The 19174-nt window shown below is 36.2% G+C and overlaps 2 protein-coding genes, 1 long non-coding RNA gene and 1 other non-coding gene across 5 annotated transcripts; 2 read left to right on the top strand and 2 right to left on the bottom strand.

The window, feature by feature from the left end:
* Window positions 1-2932: 2932 nt before the first annotated feature.
* Window positions 2933-3039, bottom strand: LOC147948408 (small nucleolar RNA R71). Its single transcript, XR_015586147.1, has one exon. It is a non-coding gene; the product is annotated as a small nucleolar RNA R71 (small nucleolar RNA).
* A 6075-nt stretch (window positions 3040-9114) lies between these two features.
* Window positions 9115-10231, top strand: LOC104720229 (uncharacterized). Of its 2 annotated transcripts, XR_015577911.1 has the most exons (4): window positions 9115-9367; window positions 9472-9602; window positions 9689-9757; window positions 9939-10231. It is a non-coding gene; the product is annotated as an uncharacterized LOC104720229 (long non-coding RNA). The 2 variants fall into 2 exon arrangements; XR_015577913.1 differs by lacking the exon at window positions 9689-9757 and having other exon boundaries at window positions 9122-9367.
* Window positions 10232-11290: 1059 nt separating this feature from the next.
* On the top strand, window positions 11291-12743 carry LOC104720203 (uncharacterized protein At4g08330, chloroplastic). The gene is made up of 2 exons (XM_010438152.3): window positions 11291-11608; window positions 12127-12743. The coding sequence occupies exons 1-2, from the start codon at window positions 11502-11504 to the stop codon at window positions 12506-12508; spliced, it is 489 nt and encodes a 162-aa protein (XP_010436454.1). The 5' UTR covers window positions 11291-11501; the 3' UTR covers window positions 12509-12743.
* Window positions 12744-12820: 77 nt separating this feature from the next.
* On the bottom strand, window positions 12821-15530 carry LOC104720192 (uncharacterized). The gene is given in 10 exon segments (XM_010438145.3): window positions 12821-13021; window positions 13023-13360; window positions 13452-13502; window positions 13594-13640; window positions 13777-13940; window positions 14083-14182; window positions 14420-14486; window positions 14575-14711; window positions 14811-15122; window positions 15265-15530. Coding segments are annotated over 10 exon segments (1335 nt in total). The 5' UTR covers window positions 15338-15530; the 3' UTR covers window positions 12821-12975.
* Window positions 15531-19174: the final 3644 nt, after the last annotated feature.

The following is a 19174-nucleotide window of genomic DNA, read 5'->3' as shown; positions in this document are numbered from 1 at the left end:
GATTCGTGTGGCAAAGAGGATCCACATGTATCTATTGAATCCAAATGCTAAATTTAGTCTGATCTTATGGGCAAAGAAATGGGCCAAAACTAATAATGTCAAACAAAGTCAAGTTATACGGTTCCATTGTTTAGGGACAATCAGGACCAAACTACTAATGTGTTCATAAGATAACAGAACAAAGGTATATAAACACACAATCAACACTATGTATTCAGCTACCAAAATCCATATGAAAGACAAGACTTTTTAAACAGAACAATCAACACTCTGTATTCAGCTCCTGATTATGTAACATATATAAGAGACAAGACATTTTAGATAGAACAATCAACACTATGCATTAGCAAATAGAAATCTTCTCTAACCATTTCATCCATTTCTGATACGGCAGTGTTTGCAGAATATTCACTGTTGAAGCTGACAAATCAAAAAACCTCGGCCTCCCTATCTCTCTGTCTGCAATCACCGTAGCTGCACACAACCCAAAGACACAATCACCGTAACGAACAATATACAAAAACCATAACAAATAGGACAGATAGGTTCCTTAACACACTACAAAAGCCAAACACTGAGACCATATCACAAAACGTTCATCAAACCAACCTAACATACCTTACTAAAATTTTTTAAAAAAACAAACACATATTTCTATATGAATCGATGATTTCAAATCCCAAATTCATCAAATTGTTTTACACACAGATGAGTATTGTCGAAATCCAAATAAATCAAAAGTTCAACTTGTTCGTAATCCAGATAAGCAGAAAACCATAGCGCGTTTCTTTTTTGAGTATTCTACATGATAACTCTCTAATTTACATGATTTTAGCATCCTTTTTGTCCATATTTTGCATTGTTTATACCCTTACCTTAGCATTTTTAGGTCATTAACTGTAGGAATTCACATTTAGGCCATTTAGGGTGTTGCATTCTTGCATTTGCATACTTTGGATGAAAACAGGTGCTTAAGAGCCTAAAATGGGGAAAAACAAGGACAAATCTGAACATGTACCCGAAGGAGCCATCGAGCTGGAAGAACAGTACGAACCCCAACACGATCGAGGAGGATCTGAGAGCAGAAAGAACAACCCGAAGATCTACCCGAGGAATAACCCGACCTAATCTTCGTGCACCCCATCGAGTAGACTCTCGGGCAGGACTGGGAAGCTAGGTCAAAGGGGTTTCCATATATAACCCCCCTCTTCTTCCTCGCAAACGAGCACGCCGCAGACCCTCAAACCGAGAGCGAGAGCTTCTGAGAGGGATCTAGAGCGACTCAAACTTCTTTTCACTTTTGTTAGGATATATTTTATATCTTTTTGTTATTTCTTTAGATTTATACCTTGTAATCTTTATCTTCTACTGTATCTTTTAATACAATACAATTTTCATTCATCTTTGTTTTTATGTCTTTTGCAATGATTTCCGAGTAGTGTAGTAAAGTTTCTAGCGATGGGATAGATGATTTTGTGTTCTTGATCGGTTAGGATGTCTTAGTTTGATTATTTATGATTTATAAATTCCCTTCTAGATTAGTGTTCTTAATGTTGTCAACAAACCGAGAGGGTGAGATTAGATCTAGGGTGTTTTACCACCGAGAGGTGTAGATGAAATGCTTGAATCAACCAATGCTAGAGATTTACTCACTTAGCCTAAGAGATTAGATGAGTAAGGGGTTTATTGACAATAATGAATCGGTTCTTATTGCCTGCTTAGTCATGTTTCTCCAACGAGAGTTTGGTAGGGGAGTGATCAAGGTTGATTGTTTCTATCACGAGAGGGTTTTAACAAGATTTTAGAGATTCATTGTCTAGGGAATATTTGCTTGAGGCATGTAAGACATCTGTATTGGTCAGGAACACTTAGGAGTCGATTACCCCATCCTTAGAAGCTTTTGTATTTTAATTGTTTACATTTTTATTCATCACTCGATCCCTTACCCGAACAGGTACACGATCACCTGCTTTGAGTAACCCCTCGAGTTGTTCATACCTTTCTTGTTTACTCGATCACCCCATCCGATCCTGTACTCGAATGCTTGTATCGAGTGCTTAGGTCGTGTGGTTTCTTGTTTATATTCTTTTTTTTTATTATTTTAGGATTGTTAGACAAAACCCACTATTGCTTGGCTTGACTTACTTGCTTCTGATTGCATCCTATCTGCTAGCATAACAACCATTTGGATTGATAACCCTTTGTACTACAACTGCATAGAGAATTGATAGCCTGGGTGAAAATCTTGTTATCAATTTGGCGCCGTTGCCATTTGGTTGTTTCTTGTTACATTTAGGATTTCAGCAATTGCTTGATCAAGTTCTTTTTATTATATCTCGGTACTAAGTGTTTGCTTTTCTGTTTTGGATCTCAGGTGAACTTACGTGAACCCCTACCTGAACCTGTCTACCCAAGCACCTGCTCGTGTGACCTTTCGGATTCTTGATCGGGTACTTGTATACACCAACTGTTTGCCTAGATAACCAAGACATCAAAGGACGGTATCCAAGTAGAACAAGAAGAAGTGGGAATGGAAAACCTGCAGGATCAAACTGAACCTCAAAGGAGAAGGAAGATTGGTGATAGTGATGCTCCCACTACTCATACTCAGAGGTATTGGATAGTGCCTCCTGCTGTCCACAACACAACCTTCACAATCAAGAGTAGTCTGATCTCAATGGTTCAGAGCAACAAATTTCATGGACTGCCTACTGAAGTCCCCCTTGCACATCTTGGTGAATTTGACAGGTTTTGTAGTCTCACCAAAATAAATGGAGTTAGTGAGGATGCCTTGAAGCTGAGATTGTTTCCATTTTCTCTAGGAGATAAAGCCCATTAGTGGGAAAAGACTTTACCTTCTGGAATAATCACCTCTTGGATTGATTGTAAGAAGGTCTTTCTTGCAAAGTTCTTCTCTAGTTCAAGGACTGCACGTTTGAGGAATGAAATTTCAGGATTTCTCCAACAGAATGGCGAGTCTTTCACTGAAGCTTGGGAGCGCTTCAAAGGCTACCAGAGGCAATGCCCACATCATGGATTCAACAATGCATCTTTGTTGAGTACTTTGTATTGAGGTGTTATTCCCAGTATCAGAATACTTCTAGACACAACCTCCAATGGAAGTTTCATGAATAGAGATATCGCTGAAGGTTGGGAATTAGTAGAGAATCTTGCTCACTGCAATGGAAATTACAGTGAGGAATATGATCCCAGCTTAAGGGTAGGTCAAGCTATAGAAGCTATGGAAACAAGTAAAAAGCTCACATAGATGAATAACAAGATAGACTGCACATATGGTGCCCTTAATATCAAGATTGAAGCTTTAACATGCAGAATGCTTCACCTAGAGAGCAAGAGTGCATCTATTTCTTCTGGACTATTCAATGGGACAGCAATTACCAATCTCAAAGAGTTTGCCACTGCCCAAGCTGTATCTCTCAAAGAACTACCTACAAAGCTCACTGTGGACAGTGACAACCAAGATGGGGAGGATTTTCTCCAACCAGAAGTGTAGAATGAGAAGAGAACTGAGCTTGAGCCACCACTTGACCATACACATGGTTGAGCACATGGTCGAGTGCTTGATCAAGTCATTGCTCAAGATCCTGAAAATCCAGTTCGGTTCATTCCTCATTCCTATCAGCCACCTTTGCCATTTCCAAGACGGTTTAAAGAGCAAATGCTGAAAAAGAACAAGGCTTATATTAATAAGCAAAATAGTGATGGTCTTGAGTTATGAACCTTTGTTAGAACATGATGAAATGAAGGATAAGACACAAGTTAAAGAGCTTGAGCGGAAGAAGCCAACTATTCATGGACAGACTTTCCGGATTAAGGAGAAAGGTAATGAAACTGAGTCTGAAATCTTTGAGGGTGTAAATGGGCCAAAAGCAGAGATTTTTACAGCATGTGAGGAAGCTCCAAGGAGAGCACAACCCCATAACTCGACCCCATGGTCGGGTTCATGTTTGGATTCATGGTCGGATCACACTCCAGCTCTTCCAGAATGCTCAGATTCAATCTCCAAGCTTCCCCAACAGCTAGAGTCAAGAAATCCCGTCTCTGATGGGTTGTCAGCACTTCAAACTACTAACATTCTCAAGGCTTATGTGAGGGAGTTGACAACTACAGTGAATAAGATCAGTGGGAAAATCAAGAAACTTCAAGGGAAAGTCAGTGGTTCTTCCTCAAAGAAAGCAAAGCAAGGGCTGCATATAACGATGAGGAATAACACTTTTAGCATTGATCCTGGAAAAAGAAGAAAAACGAAATCTCAGGGAATAGAGAGGACTTCATCTCCTCTCTATAAATCTTCCAAAGCATGAGAAGGGTGAAAAGTCAAGCTTAGTGACTTTAAACAAGCTCACTTGGGAGGAAGTCCCAAAGGTATCCTTCTAAATATGGCTAAAGTTTTTTGTTGTTTTGATTTATTTTCTTTAGTGTCTTTGAATTCTAGGAATAAAAGACATTAATTGTTAAGGGGATATTTGAATGAGCTAGAGCATATCTGATGCCTAACCTGATGGGGTACTCGATGCCTTACCCGATGCATGACTCGGATGCTGGTCCGAGCAACAGGTCTGCACACATCAACGAGCTCACTGATGAGCCAAATCTAGCAACCACTGGAGCTGAGAACAAGCCTGAGTGTACATTGGGAAGCATGGAAGCTGTAGTGACGTCTTTCTTCACCAACCCATGAGGTACCACATTCATCAAACCTTTGTAAATAACATTGCATTAAAGTTTGTTCCATTTTGTGATTCTTGGATCCTAGAATGTATTTAACATTGTGTTTTATTTTCCTATTTTCTTATTTCAAATTTTTGCATGCTAGTTTTATTCATTTGAGTCTACATCTATGTGCATTGAAAAAAACCTAAAAAAATTTGAAAAATTTACAAAAAAAAAAAAAAGAGTGTTCATGTAGTTGCATTTACATATTAGGATTGAGTCTAGTTTGCTTCATATAGGATTGTTGCATATGCATCTTAGGGGACAATGATTAAAACTACCTTGTTTAAAATCAAACCTTAGGATTGAAGCTATAGCCCTTAATCACAGTTTGTTGTTGCTAGATCAATCTTTGGTAAAAACTAAAAAATCTTTGCTTAGAACCTTGTGTCTTTTGAATGCTTCCTCCACTTGCTCATGGTAACTCTAAACTCGGGTTAGCACTCCATTTTTACCAATCTTTTCGTTTAACCCGATTTGTTTTTCCCTACCTTTGAACCCAAACCTTTCTTTCAAACATTGTTGTGAATTGTTGAGTGAGGCCTTTTCATTGTGTTATAGGTTGTGAAACTTTGACAGTATTGAGAACGACAAAGAACTGACTCTTGATTTAGCTAAGTTAGAATCATTTAGACTAGTTAATAGAATCGATTTTGAAAGATAGGTGGTTAGCATGTTTATTTGGTTTGGGTTGAGGAATAAAAAAAAAAGAAAAGAAGTCCCTAAGGTTCAGTTCAAATTAGCTCTAAGTTAAAAAGAAAAGAGAAAGATCTTGCTTTAGTCTCCTAGAAAGAAAAAAAAAAATATATATATATATATATATGGGATATATACATATTAGGAGTTCAGCAAAGAAAGAAAAGAAGAAAAAAAGAGATGAAAGAGAGCTAGATGTTTAAAGCTTAGACCTTAGGGATTACAAAAAAAAAAATAGAGTTAAAATCAAGGTTGTAGGCAGTTTAATTCTATGGGGTTTAAATATAAAAACAAAAAAAGAGAAAGTGAATGAGAAAAGGGTAGATTATCAAGAGTTAAGCTTTGTATGCCCAAATTGTTCTCAATATTAGATAGTTTTCACAACTTTCTAGCATTCCTTCTTTTGAGAGAAAAACACCCAAAGAATTTGTTTGAAACCACCTTACCAAAAAGCCTTACCCTTGAAACCGATTGAGCTTGATTCACCTTCCATTTGCAAGAATTCGCCAAACACTTAATTGAATGTGAAAGAGATGTTCTTTACTTTTTAGTTGGAGGTTGAACTAGATCGATGCATGGTAATAAGCATAGAAAAATATTTGTAAGTATGTTGATTGATCTTAGCACCGTTAAACTATCTTTAAGGACTATAGCTTGAATCCTTCGCTTAGTATATAAAGGTTATGAGTCCCCGTTTTTAACCCGCACCCTCCTACTTTCTTGCTAGAGGACTATCATGATTTAAGTTTGGCGGTCTGATAACTCTCTAATTTACATGTTTTTAGCATCCTTTTTTGTCCATATTTTGCATTGTTTATACCCTTACCTTAGCATTTTTAGGTCATTAACTGTAAGAATTCGCATTTAGGCCATTTAGGGTGTTATATTCTTGCATTTGCATACTTTGGATGAAAATAGGTGCTTAAGAGCCTAAAATGGGGAAAAACAAGGACGAATCCGAACATGTACCCGAAGGAGCCGAGTTGGAAGAACAGTCTGAACCCCAACACGACCGAGGAGGATCCGAGAGCAGGAAGAACAACCCGAAGATCTACCCGAGGAGTAACCCGACCTCATCTTCGTGCACCCCATCGAGTAGACCCTCGGGCAGGACTGGGAAGCTAGGTCAAAGGGGTTTCAATATATAAACCCCCCCTCTTCTTCCTCGCAAACGAGCACGCCGCAGACCCTCAAACAGAGAGCGAGAGCTTCTGAGAGAGATCTAGAGCGACTCAAACTTCTTTTCACTTTTGTTAGGATTTATTTAATATCTTTTTGTTATTTCTTTAGATTTCTACCTTGTACTCTTTATCTTCTACTCTATCTTTTAATACAATGCAATTTTCGTTCATCTTTGTTTCTATGTCTTTTGCAATGATTTCCGTGTAGTGTAGTAAAGTTTCTAGGGATGGATAGATGATTTTGTGTTCTTGATCGGTTAGGATGTCTTAGTTTGATTGTTTATGATTTATAAATTCCCTTCTAGATTGGTGTTCTTAATGCTGTTAACAAACAGAGAGGGTGAGATTAGATCTAGGGTGTTTTACCACCGAGACGTGTAGATGAAATGCTTGAATCAACCAATGCTAGAGATTTACTCACTTAGCCTAAGAGATTAGATGAGTAAGGGGTTTATTGACAATAATGAATCGGTTCTTATTGCCCGCTTAGTCATGTTTCTCCAACAAGAGTTGGGTAGGCGAGTGATCAAGAATGATTGTTTCTATCACGAGAGTGTTTTAACAAGATTTTAGAGATTCATTTTCTAGGGAATATTTGCTTGAGGCATGTAAGACATTTGTATTGGTCAAGAACACTTAGGAGTCGATTACCCCATCCTTAGAAGCTTTCGTATTTTAATTGTTTGCATTTATATTCATCACTCGATCCCTTACCTGAACAGGTACACTATCACCTGCTTTGAGTAACCCCTCGAGTTGTTCATACTTTCCTTGTTTACTCGATCACCCCACCCGATCCTGTACTCGAATGCTTGCATCGAGTGCTTAGATCGTGTGGTTTCTTGTTTATATTCTTTTATTTTATTATTTTAGGATTGTTAGACAAAACCCACAATTGCTTGGCTTGACTAGCTTGCTTCTGATTGCATCCTATCTGCTAGCATAAAAACCATTTAGATTGATAACCCTTTGTACTACAACTGCATAGGAAATTGATACCCTGGGTGAAAATCCTGTTATCACTACAATAGCACAAAACAATGCTATGAAAAAAAATCATTAAGCGGGAGACTAAAATCACATATTCCGCCAACGTTTGTGCCAAAATATTCACTTAAGCGCCGACACTTAGAAAAAAAAAAACATAATATCCTTTCTTTTACATCGTTTTGGAGACGCAAACAAAAAAAATAGGCCGACAAAAAAAAAGAGAACAGCTACCTTCTATTCTCCTCTTCGCTGATCTACTCCTCCGCCGCTGATGAATCATCTCCCCCACCCTCCTCCCCCTCAGTGGCTCAGCCACTTCATCCATCTCCCATTCCTTTGACCCAACTCACCCAAACCCTAAATCGAGCCATATTTTAGGGTTTTCTTTTTGCTTTTCAATTGCAAACTTTTTCTGAAATTTCTTCTCTGTTTGTAGAACTTGTGAAGTATGGGACGGTGCGTATGAGGAGGAGCTTCTGGATTACGAGGAAGAAGACGAGAAGGTCCCAGATTCTGGAAGTTGTAAAATCCACTAACCAATTACTGGGTTTTTGGGATGGGTGTCGATCGACACCAATATCTTCTGGTTCGACCAGTTCGATTTAATTATCGATTTCGACCAGTTTGGTTTAGGAAAAACCACTAAACCAAGATTAAGTGTATGGTCGACGAAAAAGGGTTTTGGAAAGTGTTTTTGGTCGCCGTTATCTTGTTTTGTGAGAAAAGAGAGAAAAACATTGTTCTTGAGATTTTGAGTGAGATTGGGAGTTTTGTTGGCTTTTCTTGGGAGATATGAAGCTAGGAAGGAGCTAGACGCTTGCTAGGAGGGATGGATTCGTTGCTGTTGGTCAGAATCTTCCTGCAAAGAGGTGAGTGCATGACCATGGCTTATCTAAGCTAAGACCTCTAGTTTTTCTAAGATTTGGTGCTTATGTGGTTGTTTCTTTGAGTTCTCTGTGGTTATTCGTGGCTGCTATGGCTGGGTTTTGGCTTCTGGGGATGCATGGAGCAGATTGAAGAAGATTGGAGGCGAGATTCGGAGTTTCTGATCAAAGGAAATCGATGCTCGGCATTGGTGTCGGTTGACACCTTTTAGGGTGTCAGTCGACACCAACGCGAGGACGGCTCGATAACTTTGACGAGTATTGATCGACACCATGTGGAGGTGTCGGTTGACACAAACTAGGGCTTTCGACACAAACTAGATTGCTGGTTTCATGTTTTATGATGATTGGTTATTGGATTAGTGTTATACTTTGATATTGCTTATTTATTATTGGATATTTGTTGGTTAATTATATTGTTTCTGTATCCGCGGTTGTGTGTTGTGGTTAGGCGGCTAGTGGGTATAATACCATTAGTTGTGGAATATTCATTATTATTATTATTATTATTATTATTATTATTATAAAAAAAAAAACGGGTCGGGTCGTTTCAGAAGTAAAGTTAATGGCGAAGCCGTGAAAAAGTAAGTTTTTGTATTTTCTTAGATCTGTTGTTTTGAGACAGTGGATGTTTAATTCTGATGTTGTTCTGAGATTACTGCTAGTTAGCTGTGATGGTTTCATTATTCGTTTGCAAATTCACTAAGAAACTGATCCAAAACCCCTTTTTATTTCTCTGTGAACCACCGTCTCCGGGGAGCCGCTCCGTCGTCTTCCGTTAATTAGAGTGACCTAGATTAGATTTTGATTTGGGGGAAAATATTTCTCCATAATTTAACGGTTCTTCTTCTTTCTTTTCCTCTTATGTTACGCTGCGACCAGGTGACAGTTGGAATCGCGAATTCAAAATTCAGTTCTAGATAAATCTCTCATTTCGTTTTTTCTTAGTGAAATTGACTCGATTTTGTTTTTGATTTGGTGTATAGTATTCTCTACAATCATGCGGTTTATCCTGAGGAGAGCTTCGTGAAAGTGAAGAAATGTGGATTTCCAATGGTGCTTATTGAAGACGAATTCGTCAAATCATTCATGTCTAATCACACTTCTCAGATCTCCGGTACTGTTTTTCTTTCCTAGCATTTCATAGTTTTGTTAGAGTTTTGTGTGTGAGAATGTGAAGATCTGAGAAGTGGCAGAGAATAGTGTTAGTAATAATGAGCAAAGCCACTAGTGAAGTCTTGGAGAGGTGGAATTTTCGGATTGAGACAAAGGGTCAGTTTTTATTTTTTTTGAGATGTTGTTACACTTTTCACATCTAACTTATATGTCTTCTATGATTAATGCAACCTTATTTATGTGTTCTTCTATCTTGTAATGTTATGTATATTGTCAACTTAACATAAGAGTAGATGATTACATGCCATTGTTTGACTAATTTTGGGTGTATTTTCAGATTGTTGCCTTTATCTTGCAAACGTTCTTTACTGAGCTGGATCATGAGGAAGAAGAAAAATTGTCAAAGACAGTTTAGTTATTCATATGTATTCTAGTGCTGCGTCCTAATCCTGTAATGCATGTGAATGTCTAGAAGAGTCTCTAGCTTCATGGTTTTGTTGATTGTGTCACTTGTAATGTTAGGTTAAGACTTGGTTTGAGACTTGTAATGTATGTAGTATATTGTAGTTGAAATGTTTAAGATGATATATACTGTATTTTGAGGCTTCTATAAAGTTTTGTCTTACATAATGATTTTTTTTGCAAAAGCTGTATATATATAATATATATAAATCATTTATATTGAGCATAATCAGGCTGCCTGAAAAATATATTATAGCAATAATATATAGATACAGTTGACAAAATCATAGTACAAATATTTCGCTACCACTCATTATAATATGGCAAATAAAAAATGCTACTAATAATTTTAATATAGCGATAACATAGCGCTATTATAAAAATACAATTAATAGCATAGGGAAAAAACGCTATTATATATGTCCCGTCTAAGATAGTACCGGCAAAGACAGCATTTACGAAATCGCTATCGAAACTATACTATAACATTTTTCGTGTGCTAAGAATACGCATATTTCTTGTGCTAAGAATACGCATATTTTTTGTAGTGTAAAATAAAAACGAACCTGGATTTATCGAAAAGTACAACAAGGATTCTAACAATGTAAAGAAGGAGAAGAAGCTGGTTCACCGGGAATGTAATGGGCAGCGACGGAAGAGGTTCGCCGGAGGTGTAATAGACAGCAATGTTGGGGATTTGCTGAAGACGGCACACAAGCACAAAGGAGTGATTTTTCTCCAAACCTTTAGTCACTAATCGTTATTCTCTCTGAATTAATCACATCGCCAATTGAGAGAGAAAGAAAGAGATTCATCGGTTCACCTTCAATGAAATCTATGAAAACTGAAGAATCAGAAGAGATTCATCGGTTCGTCGAAGGAGAAAAGAGAGAGAGTCGGGAAAAGAAAAATAGAAAATGAAGAAATTTTTTTTGACTTTTATATTTTAAAAGACATCCAACCAGAAGTTGCCACATACCGTTTCTTTAAGCGTTCTTTTGATGCTCACTTGAGCAACGATTCTCAACAGTTTGAACATTTTTTTATGTTTTTGATTTATTTTTGGGTTAGAAATTCATTGAGCAACCCATTAAGAATTGCCACTAGACATGCTCTAATGTTCTATACTTCTATATAGTAAAAGAAAAAACCAATAAAAGTATCCACATCAGCAGTCAATAGTAAAAAATACCAAAACAATTAGGTCATATAATAATAAATGTATTTAAAACGAAAAAGAATTAGATCTCTGACTACTTCGAATTCGATCGTTACTAGAAACAGCGACCGCGACATTGGTCGTGGAGGAGAGAAGAAGTCAAAGTCACCCGAATCGATTGCGACACGTTCTTCTTCATCAACCTAATTCCAAACTTTTGTCCCGATCGAAACCGTTTCTAATCATTTTCAGGCGTTTAACTGAGTGATCTCGGCGACGATGGAGAGATCGGCGTCGGTGGGTGTTAACGACGGCCGTTTTGGTGGAAACCATTTCTATTCTCCATCTTTCTCTTCGTCTTCTTCCATGAGACATGTCAATTACAGGTTCATATCAATTTAATTTGAATTCTTGTATGGTATCTTGTGCCTTAATCTAGCCTTTTTTTTTTTAGGGTTTTTGAGTGTGGATACTTTGATTAGAAAGGATTGTTCTTTTTTAACCCTTGGAATGATAATGAAGCAGGGTTTTTTTTTTTAACTGTGTTTTGTTAAAAAAATCTGTATTGAGACAGAACCCTTTTATCTTTGTAAGTGTGTTCTTTGGAAGAGTGATATATTTTTGATGTATAGCTTGAGGAGAGTAATTATCATGTGAATCAGGAATCAGTAATCAATTTGATGTTTATGCTTAGATTAAAAAGCTCTTCTGTTAGTTAGAATAGTTTTGATTTAGGTTAAAAAGATTGTTCATTCGTTTACTTGGGAGTTGGAGGCGAGGAATCATGTGAATCTAAGAATTTTTTTTTTTTTTTTAAGTTTTTGGTGAAGCATTAGTTGTTGTCTGAACTTAGATCGGTGTTGTGTTTTAAGATAATGAGGAATGGGTTTTAACTTTCTTGCAGTTGCGGATCTTGTGGGTATGAACTGAACTTGAGCTCCACTAATCGAATCACATCAACAATCGGATCAAAATATGGCAAGTCCATGAAGAGTGGAATCATATCCTTCTTCAACATCGACGAGGGTAGATTTAGTCAGGTCGATGAGTTCCAATGCATGCCACACTTCTCCAGATACTCTTGGGGTTTGTTCAGACGTAGAACTAAGCTTCTCTGTCGCAAATGTAATAACTATATCGGCAATGCTTCTCAGGAGAAGGCTCCTCCTGAGTATGCACTTGTAACGCAGAACTCAGATCCGACATCGCCTAGGACTGGTAGTGTTACAAAGTACGATATCAGGATCCGCTCGCTTCAACCCTCTTCTGCTGTCGCGTTAATGTGAGTGCTTCTTGTACTACTGTACTGTATATACGCGCCGATATTATACATCTTCTTCAAAGTATCCAATTTAGATCTTTGGTGAAGTGTTTGTTATTGTCTTGGTACTGTTTTGATAAGCTTGGTTTGGATTTTCAGTTGTATAGTAAAAAGTAAAAACAGTTTACCTTTTGTTTCTGGGAATATTTACTAGCTCAAGTTCGTTCATCATTAGCGTTTACCAATTTTATTTTCAAAAACTGCGTACCAACATCCAGATGATGCATGTATCTGATAGTTAAAATTTTACTTTCAAGTGTAATGTAATGCAAAAAGGTTTTATCAACACGAAGCCAATAGTATCCCTTCATCATTTTGTAATAACATGTCACTTCACTACATTTTTTATGTTAAAAATTCAAATACCTAACAAAGTCTTTGTAGCACAAACTCAGAAATTAACATCATAGAATAGAATCACATGATGTGATTCTAAGGTTGATTCCCAGATGGTCTTCCATGTGCACCGTTATTATTGAGGATTATTAGAACCAGTGCCTCCCTGTGATCCTCCTCCAAACATCTGCATCATTGATCGTAATGCACCTGATATGTCTTCTGGCATTTGCTCTGTGCCTCCGAGATCGATGTTGATATTCCCACCTAAACGAATCTCAGGCTCATCCGAACCATTTCTGTTTCCATCTGCTCCTGCTCCTGCTCCTCCCTCGTTATGAGAATGATTTCCCGGGAATGTGTTTCCCGCCATGTTCATGAACATGCTCATCAAGTCGGGGTTTAAAGGCATTGAGAACTGAGATGGTATTCCCTGTCCTCCTCCCATTCCTGGTTCTTGACCGTGACTTGTGCTTGTATTCTGCTTTTCCAACACCACAAAACTTTAGTTTCTTTAATTTCTCCTCTTATTTCTAATCCATGAGATGATGACTCAAGAGTCAGAGGTGTACCTGACCGCGTCTCTGTCGTTGCTGTTCTTCTCTTAGTTTTTGTTCAGCCACCTGTGTTTCGCAACATGTCAATATCAGATTCTCATGTAAATCACAGAATGACCATATTATAACAGAGAAATGTATAAAAATAATAACCGACCCTGATATTTTCTTTCACAGATTCGTTATGCGGATCCAACTGCAAAGCTGCCATCAGTGTAATGAAAAATGTTACACAGAATAAATGCTAAGCTAACTCGGAGAAGCAAAGTTCTAGCCCTTTTCTACAGCAATCGATCCTATGAAAGGAATATGCTAATAAATTCTAAGAACACATAAATACCTTTCTTAAACCCTTTCTCGATGGCATCAGCATACTTTCCCTGAGCATAATATGCTAACCCAAGACGACTGTACGCCTTACTATAATTTGGATCAATCTCAATGGATTTAAGACAGTCCTTAATTGCTTCTGAGCACCTGTTGATCTGGGTATATGCAGCAGCCCTGATAAATGATTTTTTAATTAGTTAAACAGATCATTGGACAACGGAAAAAATTATCTAAGCACATCAAAATCAGATTTATGCAGGAAGCACCCCACCAAAGAGCTAGAATTTAAAACTAAAGTTAACGAGTGATCACACACCTGTTGCAGTAGAAAACAGCGTTCTTATCCGTCAGTGCAATTGCAAAAGAATACAGTTCGACTGCCTCCAGATAAAGATTAGACTGCATAGCCTTGTTACCTGAGAAGCAGCAAATGTCACATAGAAGTGACAAGGACCCAAAGATAGACCCTTCATCGATCTCATTCTAACATATGCTTTTGGGAACAACTAAAGACTCAGAAAAAGGTTCCCATGATTCCAAGAAAATTGGACATATTGTTAAAAGCAGACACGTTAAAAAAATTCTTAGTCATCATATCTCAGTATGACAAGTATATTATATATTAACAAGATAACACAAGCAATCACAAGTACCTTGGCACTTGAGTGTTTCTGCCAAGCTTTTCACATCAAAGGTCTGGCATCCAGACTTCTCCATTTCCTGATATGCAGATACTAAAATTATCACCAAACAAATTATCAAGTAGTACTAAACCTTCAATGAAGTCAAACAACGAAATCAAACCTACATTCACAGCATCATGAAATATTGTTGTAGCTTTTTCCAGCTGAGCAGGATCATCATCACCCTCAGGTGTATTCCTGAAATACCGTACTTTCTCAAGCGCACCAAAGAGTTGGCCAAAGAGTTCATCTCTAGAAGTCCCTACAGGTAGCATAATCAACAATATAAATAAGAACTACCCCCATTATACTATCCAGCACTCACATTGGTCCAACGAACATAAAAGAAACAATTACTTACCAGTAAAAATAGGCTCTTTACTCGTATCAACGGAGACATTAGAACCCATAAAGTCAGAACCTGAGGAGGAACTAGGATCCTGAGTAGCAGGTGGCGGACCTGGGGGTGGTGGTGGTGGCCATGATGATGATGGTGGTGGTGGTGGTATGTTTTCTAGAGGTTCACTTTGGTCCAATGAAGTGAACAAATTGACAAGTGAAACAGGTTTCAAACGATCATCTCTCGAAGAATCTGAATTCACTTTAAACGCTTCACCTAAACATTCTCTAGCAACCTCAAGCCCTTCCTCATCAACACCTGGAGCAACCTCAACTACAAAGAACAACAAAATACATAGACGATTAAAACCCTAAATATCACGAAACCAACCATTTGTTCTATCTCTAAATCAAACCCTGATACGATTAGTGAAATCGATTTACGCAATTCGTAGAAAGTGACTGGTGGTTCTTACCGGAATCAAGAAAATCAAAGAATGAAAGGACAATTTTCCGGCAGATAGGTGAGTCCGTCGTAAGTTTCGCCATTGGAGAAAGAGAGAGAGAGAGGGAGAAGTTTCTTCCTTCTTCTTCTCTGCGTTTTTAGAGTGTTGTCGAAGGAGCCAATTGAAAATCTTGTTTGGAAACAGGGTTATCATTGTTTATACTATGTAACCCGGTTTAGGCTATTCCCGGTTTGGAAACAGAGGTTATGCTAGTGCAGTTATCCAATAACTGCTTCATTATATTCTCTCTTAATGATCACAGTATTTATAAAATTAAAGAAATCCTTGATTTTCACTACCAAAAAAGGAAACCCTTGATTCTTTTTCGTATATGCTATAGATTGAATTTTTAAAATAAATAAATGTAAATCTATACTATTTATCAGAAGAAAAATGCAATGAATTAATGATTTGAGTTTTATTAATTTACTTAGAAAGGCCATATAAATTAATAAAAATCTTCTTATAATTAAAAAAGTACAAAATAAGATATTGTATGTTATTAGTTATTACGAAAATTTTCACCGGAAAAATTTAGTCATTTAATTGAAATTAAAAAGGGTAACTTTAATCAACTTTACATGATTGGAGTTGTAATGTACAATGAGCAGTGGTTAAAGAGTGGAATTCAATTGACCGAGAAAGAAGTGGTTACCATTCAGCAGATGCTTGCTCGAATTGAATTGCAAAATAATCTTCAGAGAGGTAAGTTCTATTCATTATATCTTTTGATCAATTGTGAATTTGAGTAGTACTTGTTAACGTTTGTGTTTTTTGATTGTTTTCGGAGTTTGAGTCTCAACAAGTCTCAAGTGTTAACTTATTTCTTGTCTTGTTAAACTTTTTTAGTTTTTTTTTTGTCAATATTGGGGCACAACTGGTCGACCCATTAATCAAATCTTTACATTCGTAGAGAGTGAGACTTGATTCTTGATGTGATAGTGCCTACTCTCAGTGGACTTATCATTTGCCACAAACTTCTTTAGTTCTTTTGAGATTTAAATCTTGTCATGATAAATTGCTTTATGTAAATACTTTTTGAATCTATTTAAAATTTTGAATCAAGTCTCCGCAACTGATTTCTTCCTAATCGGTTTACACATGTTCTTCACTATTCAACATTTGGACTGACTAAGAGAGGAGAATGATTGGAAATTGGAAATCATCTTTGTTTTTGAAAGTTTGGAATTGATTTTGGTAATGTCATTTATCTGTTTTTTTTCAGTTTCCAGTCCGTATATTTGGAACTTGTTTCTGCTCGAATATGTTGTCTTGTTGTGTTGTTTCAAACTTTGAATACTTAATGTTTAATATATGAATTTGAACTTTTGCATAGTTTAGTTTTAAAGTTTCGTTAGATCTTGATGTAAGTTATGTCGGATTTGTTTGGTTAGTTTGGATTTTACGGTGCAATTAGATATGCACCCGCGGTTTGCTCCAACAATAACCCTCAAAAAAATCTTTAAAAACTAATTAATTTGCAATATATTCTTTAATATTTCCAAAATTCACTAATAATGATAGAAACTCATAAATAAATCTATAACATATATTTTCTATATTATACAACATACAATATTCTTTATTTATTATACAACACACATTATTACATAATAAAAGTTACATGATAATATAAATTACATATGTAACGATTAAAAATTTCATATAAATATAAATATAAAACACAATAAAAAATTATATCAAACAATATTAAAAAATACAATACCTTATATGATAAAACAATATAATATGTAATTTTCAAAAAACATAAAAGAAAATTACATGTAAAAGTATAAAATTACATGTAAAAGTATAAAATTACTCAATATAACTATTTTCATAGTGCTCCCATATATAATAAATTATTGCATTTGTGTTGTAAAAAAAAATATTTTGTAAATGGTATATCCTTTATATATCAATAATGTTAATTTTAATTTAGTGTGTTTGAATTTATATAGATATATTTATAACAATTGAATTTGACAAAATTATTTGTAAGATATATATATATATATATTATAAGGACTAAAATGAAATTTGTAAAAACATTTGAGGGTCTCAATAGTGCACCCTCAAATTTGAAGACTCACTATTCAAACCCTAAAAATTTGAAGGTTTAAGGGTCTGTTGGAATTCAAAAACCCTACAAATTTGAAGGTTTGAGGGTTTGTTGGAGATTCTCTTAATAATTTAGTGTTTTCTTAATAGTATATGTATTGTTGTACATATTAAATATATTGTATACTAATATATAACTAGGTTCGGACCCGCACGTACGTGCGGAGTTGTTTTCAAAAACTAAGTTTGCGATCTAGTTTGCAATGTATTATGTTGTAAGCGTATTTTTATGAATATTATTAATATTCATAATCCAAACTCGTCGATTTGTTTCTAAATCGGTATAGAGAAAAAAATGATCTGATTGTTTTTATTATTATTAGTGGCATAAAAAAATTAGTAAGAGAAAGGTGATATGTTTAAAGTTTAAACCCGTCTTTTCCCTTCCTGTGGACTATCAAAACGTCTCGTCCCAAATTGGAACTAATCGAAAATCCATCCCAAATCAAAACTAACAGAAAACCTATCCGAGACCGGAACTAACAAAAAACCTCTGCGAGACCGGAATTACCAAAAAACCCGTCTCGTGAACTATCACACCAGATAAAAGCTGCCAAAATGATTAAAACTTATCAAATCGGATGACTTAAATGTGTGGCCCTACAAATCTATCTTGTTAGGCCTGCCTTATAATAGTTTTGATATTTTTTACCGTAGGAAATCCGTCCCGCGAAACTCATAAGAGAAGTGTGTCTTTTTTTTTTAAAGGCAAATCAATTTATTATATCATAAGAAATGGTACATAATTCATACAACCATTCATACAATTCATAAGAAGTGTGTCTCATTCTATCTTTATTGCTTTGATAAATAAGTAAATAAATAAATATATATACATATATCATTTTGAATTTTTGAAAATAAGATATGTATCTTAATATATCGTAGACACTTTAGGTTATGAAAATATATGAAAAATTATAAAATACATAAAAGTTATATATAAAAGTTTAATAGTAAAAATGGAATGGATTAATTACTCAATAATTGTTTGAACCTTAATTTAAATCACAAATTACGAAACTTATTTATGTTGGCCTGTTTTGTATATTGGCCCAAAAGCGTTTTTCGTGTTAAGTGACTAAACGTCACGTCATTTCCTTCTACTAATATTTTTTTCTTCGTTAATCACGGAGTCACGATGGTCAATTCTCACTCTCTTCACCATCTCAATTCTCATCGACTTCTCCTCTGTCAAACCTCTCGGCGGCTCACCTTCTCTGTCCTCAACGACCGCATCCTCTTCTCCTCACCATTATAAATCCACCACGACACATACCATTATTGTCGCCACCATCTCAGGAATCTCCTCCGTCACCGATTCGAGATCCGATGCATTCCTGGTGGGAATCAGTCCCCAAGAAACAATCTCGTATGGTCTCTCCTCTCCGGCGACTTCACTTTGGAAGATGGCCAAGTTACCCTTGCCTCATCTCTAGAGAATTTAAATCGACATGCACTATACTTAGCTTCTTATCGCGCTGCTTACTCCTTTAAGCCGATTTCTCTTTGCAATCCAGCTTCAGGTTCTTGATCTGATCTGCTTTGTCGATGGCTATACGAAACTGACCTATCTTTTGATCCACCGCTTCATCTTGTCGTCCTCTAGCATGTGTACAATATTTGGAGGCCTCTGATCCTTCAATTACAAAAAAAAATAAAGCAAGGTAAATTGTCTTTCAGTTTTTCTACTCCGAAACATTGATGTGTTTCTATATAATTAATTGAACACATGTCCAATCCCCAATAGTTATATCGT

Source organism: Camelina sativa, chromosome 2, assembly GCF_030686135.1.
Source record: "Camelina sativa cultivar CO46 ecotype springtype chromosome 2, ASM3068613v1".
In the NCBI taxonomy this organism is placed as follows: Eukaryota; Viridiplantae; Streptophyta; class Magnoliopsida; order Brassicales; family Brassicaceae; genus Camelina; species Camelina sativa.
This window is presented reverse-complemented; position numbering and strand designations above follow the sequence as displayed.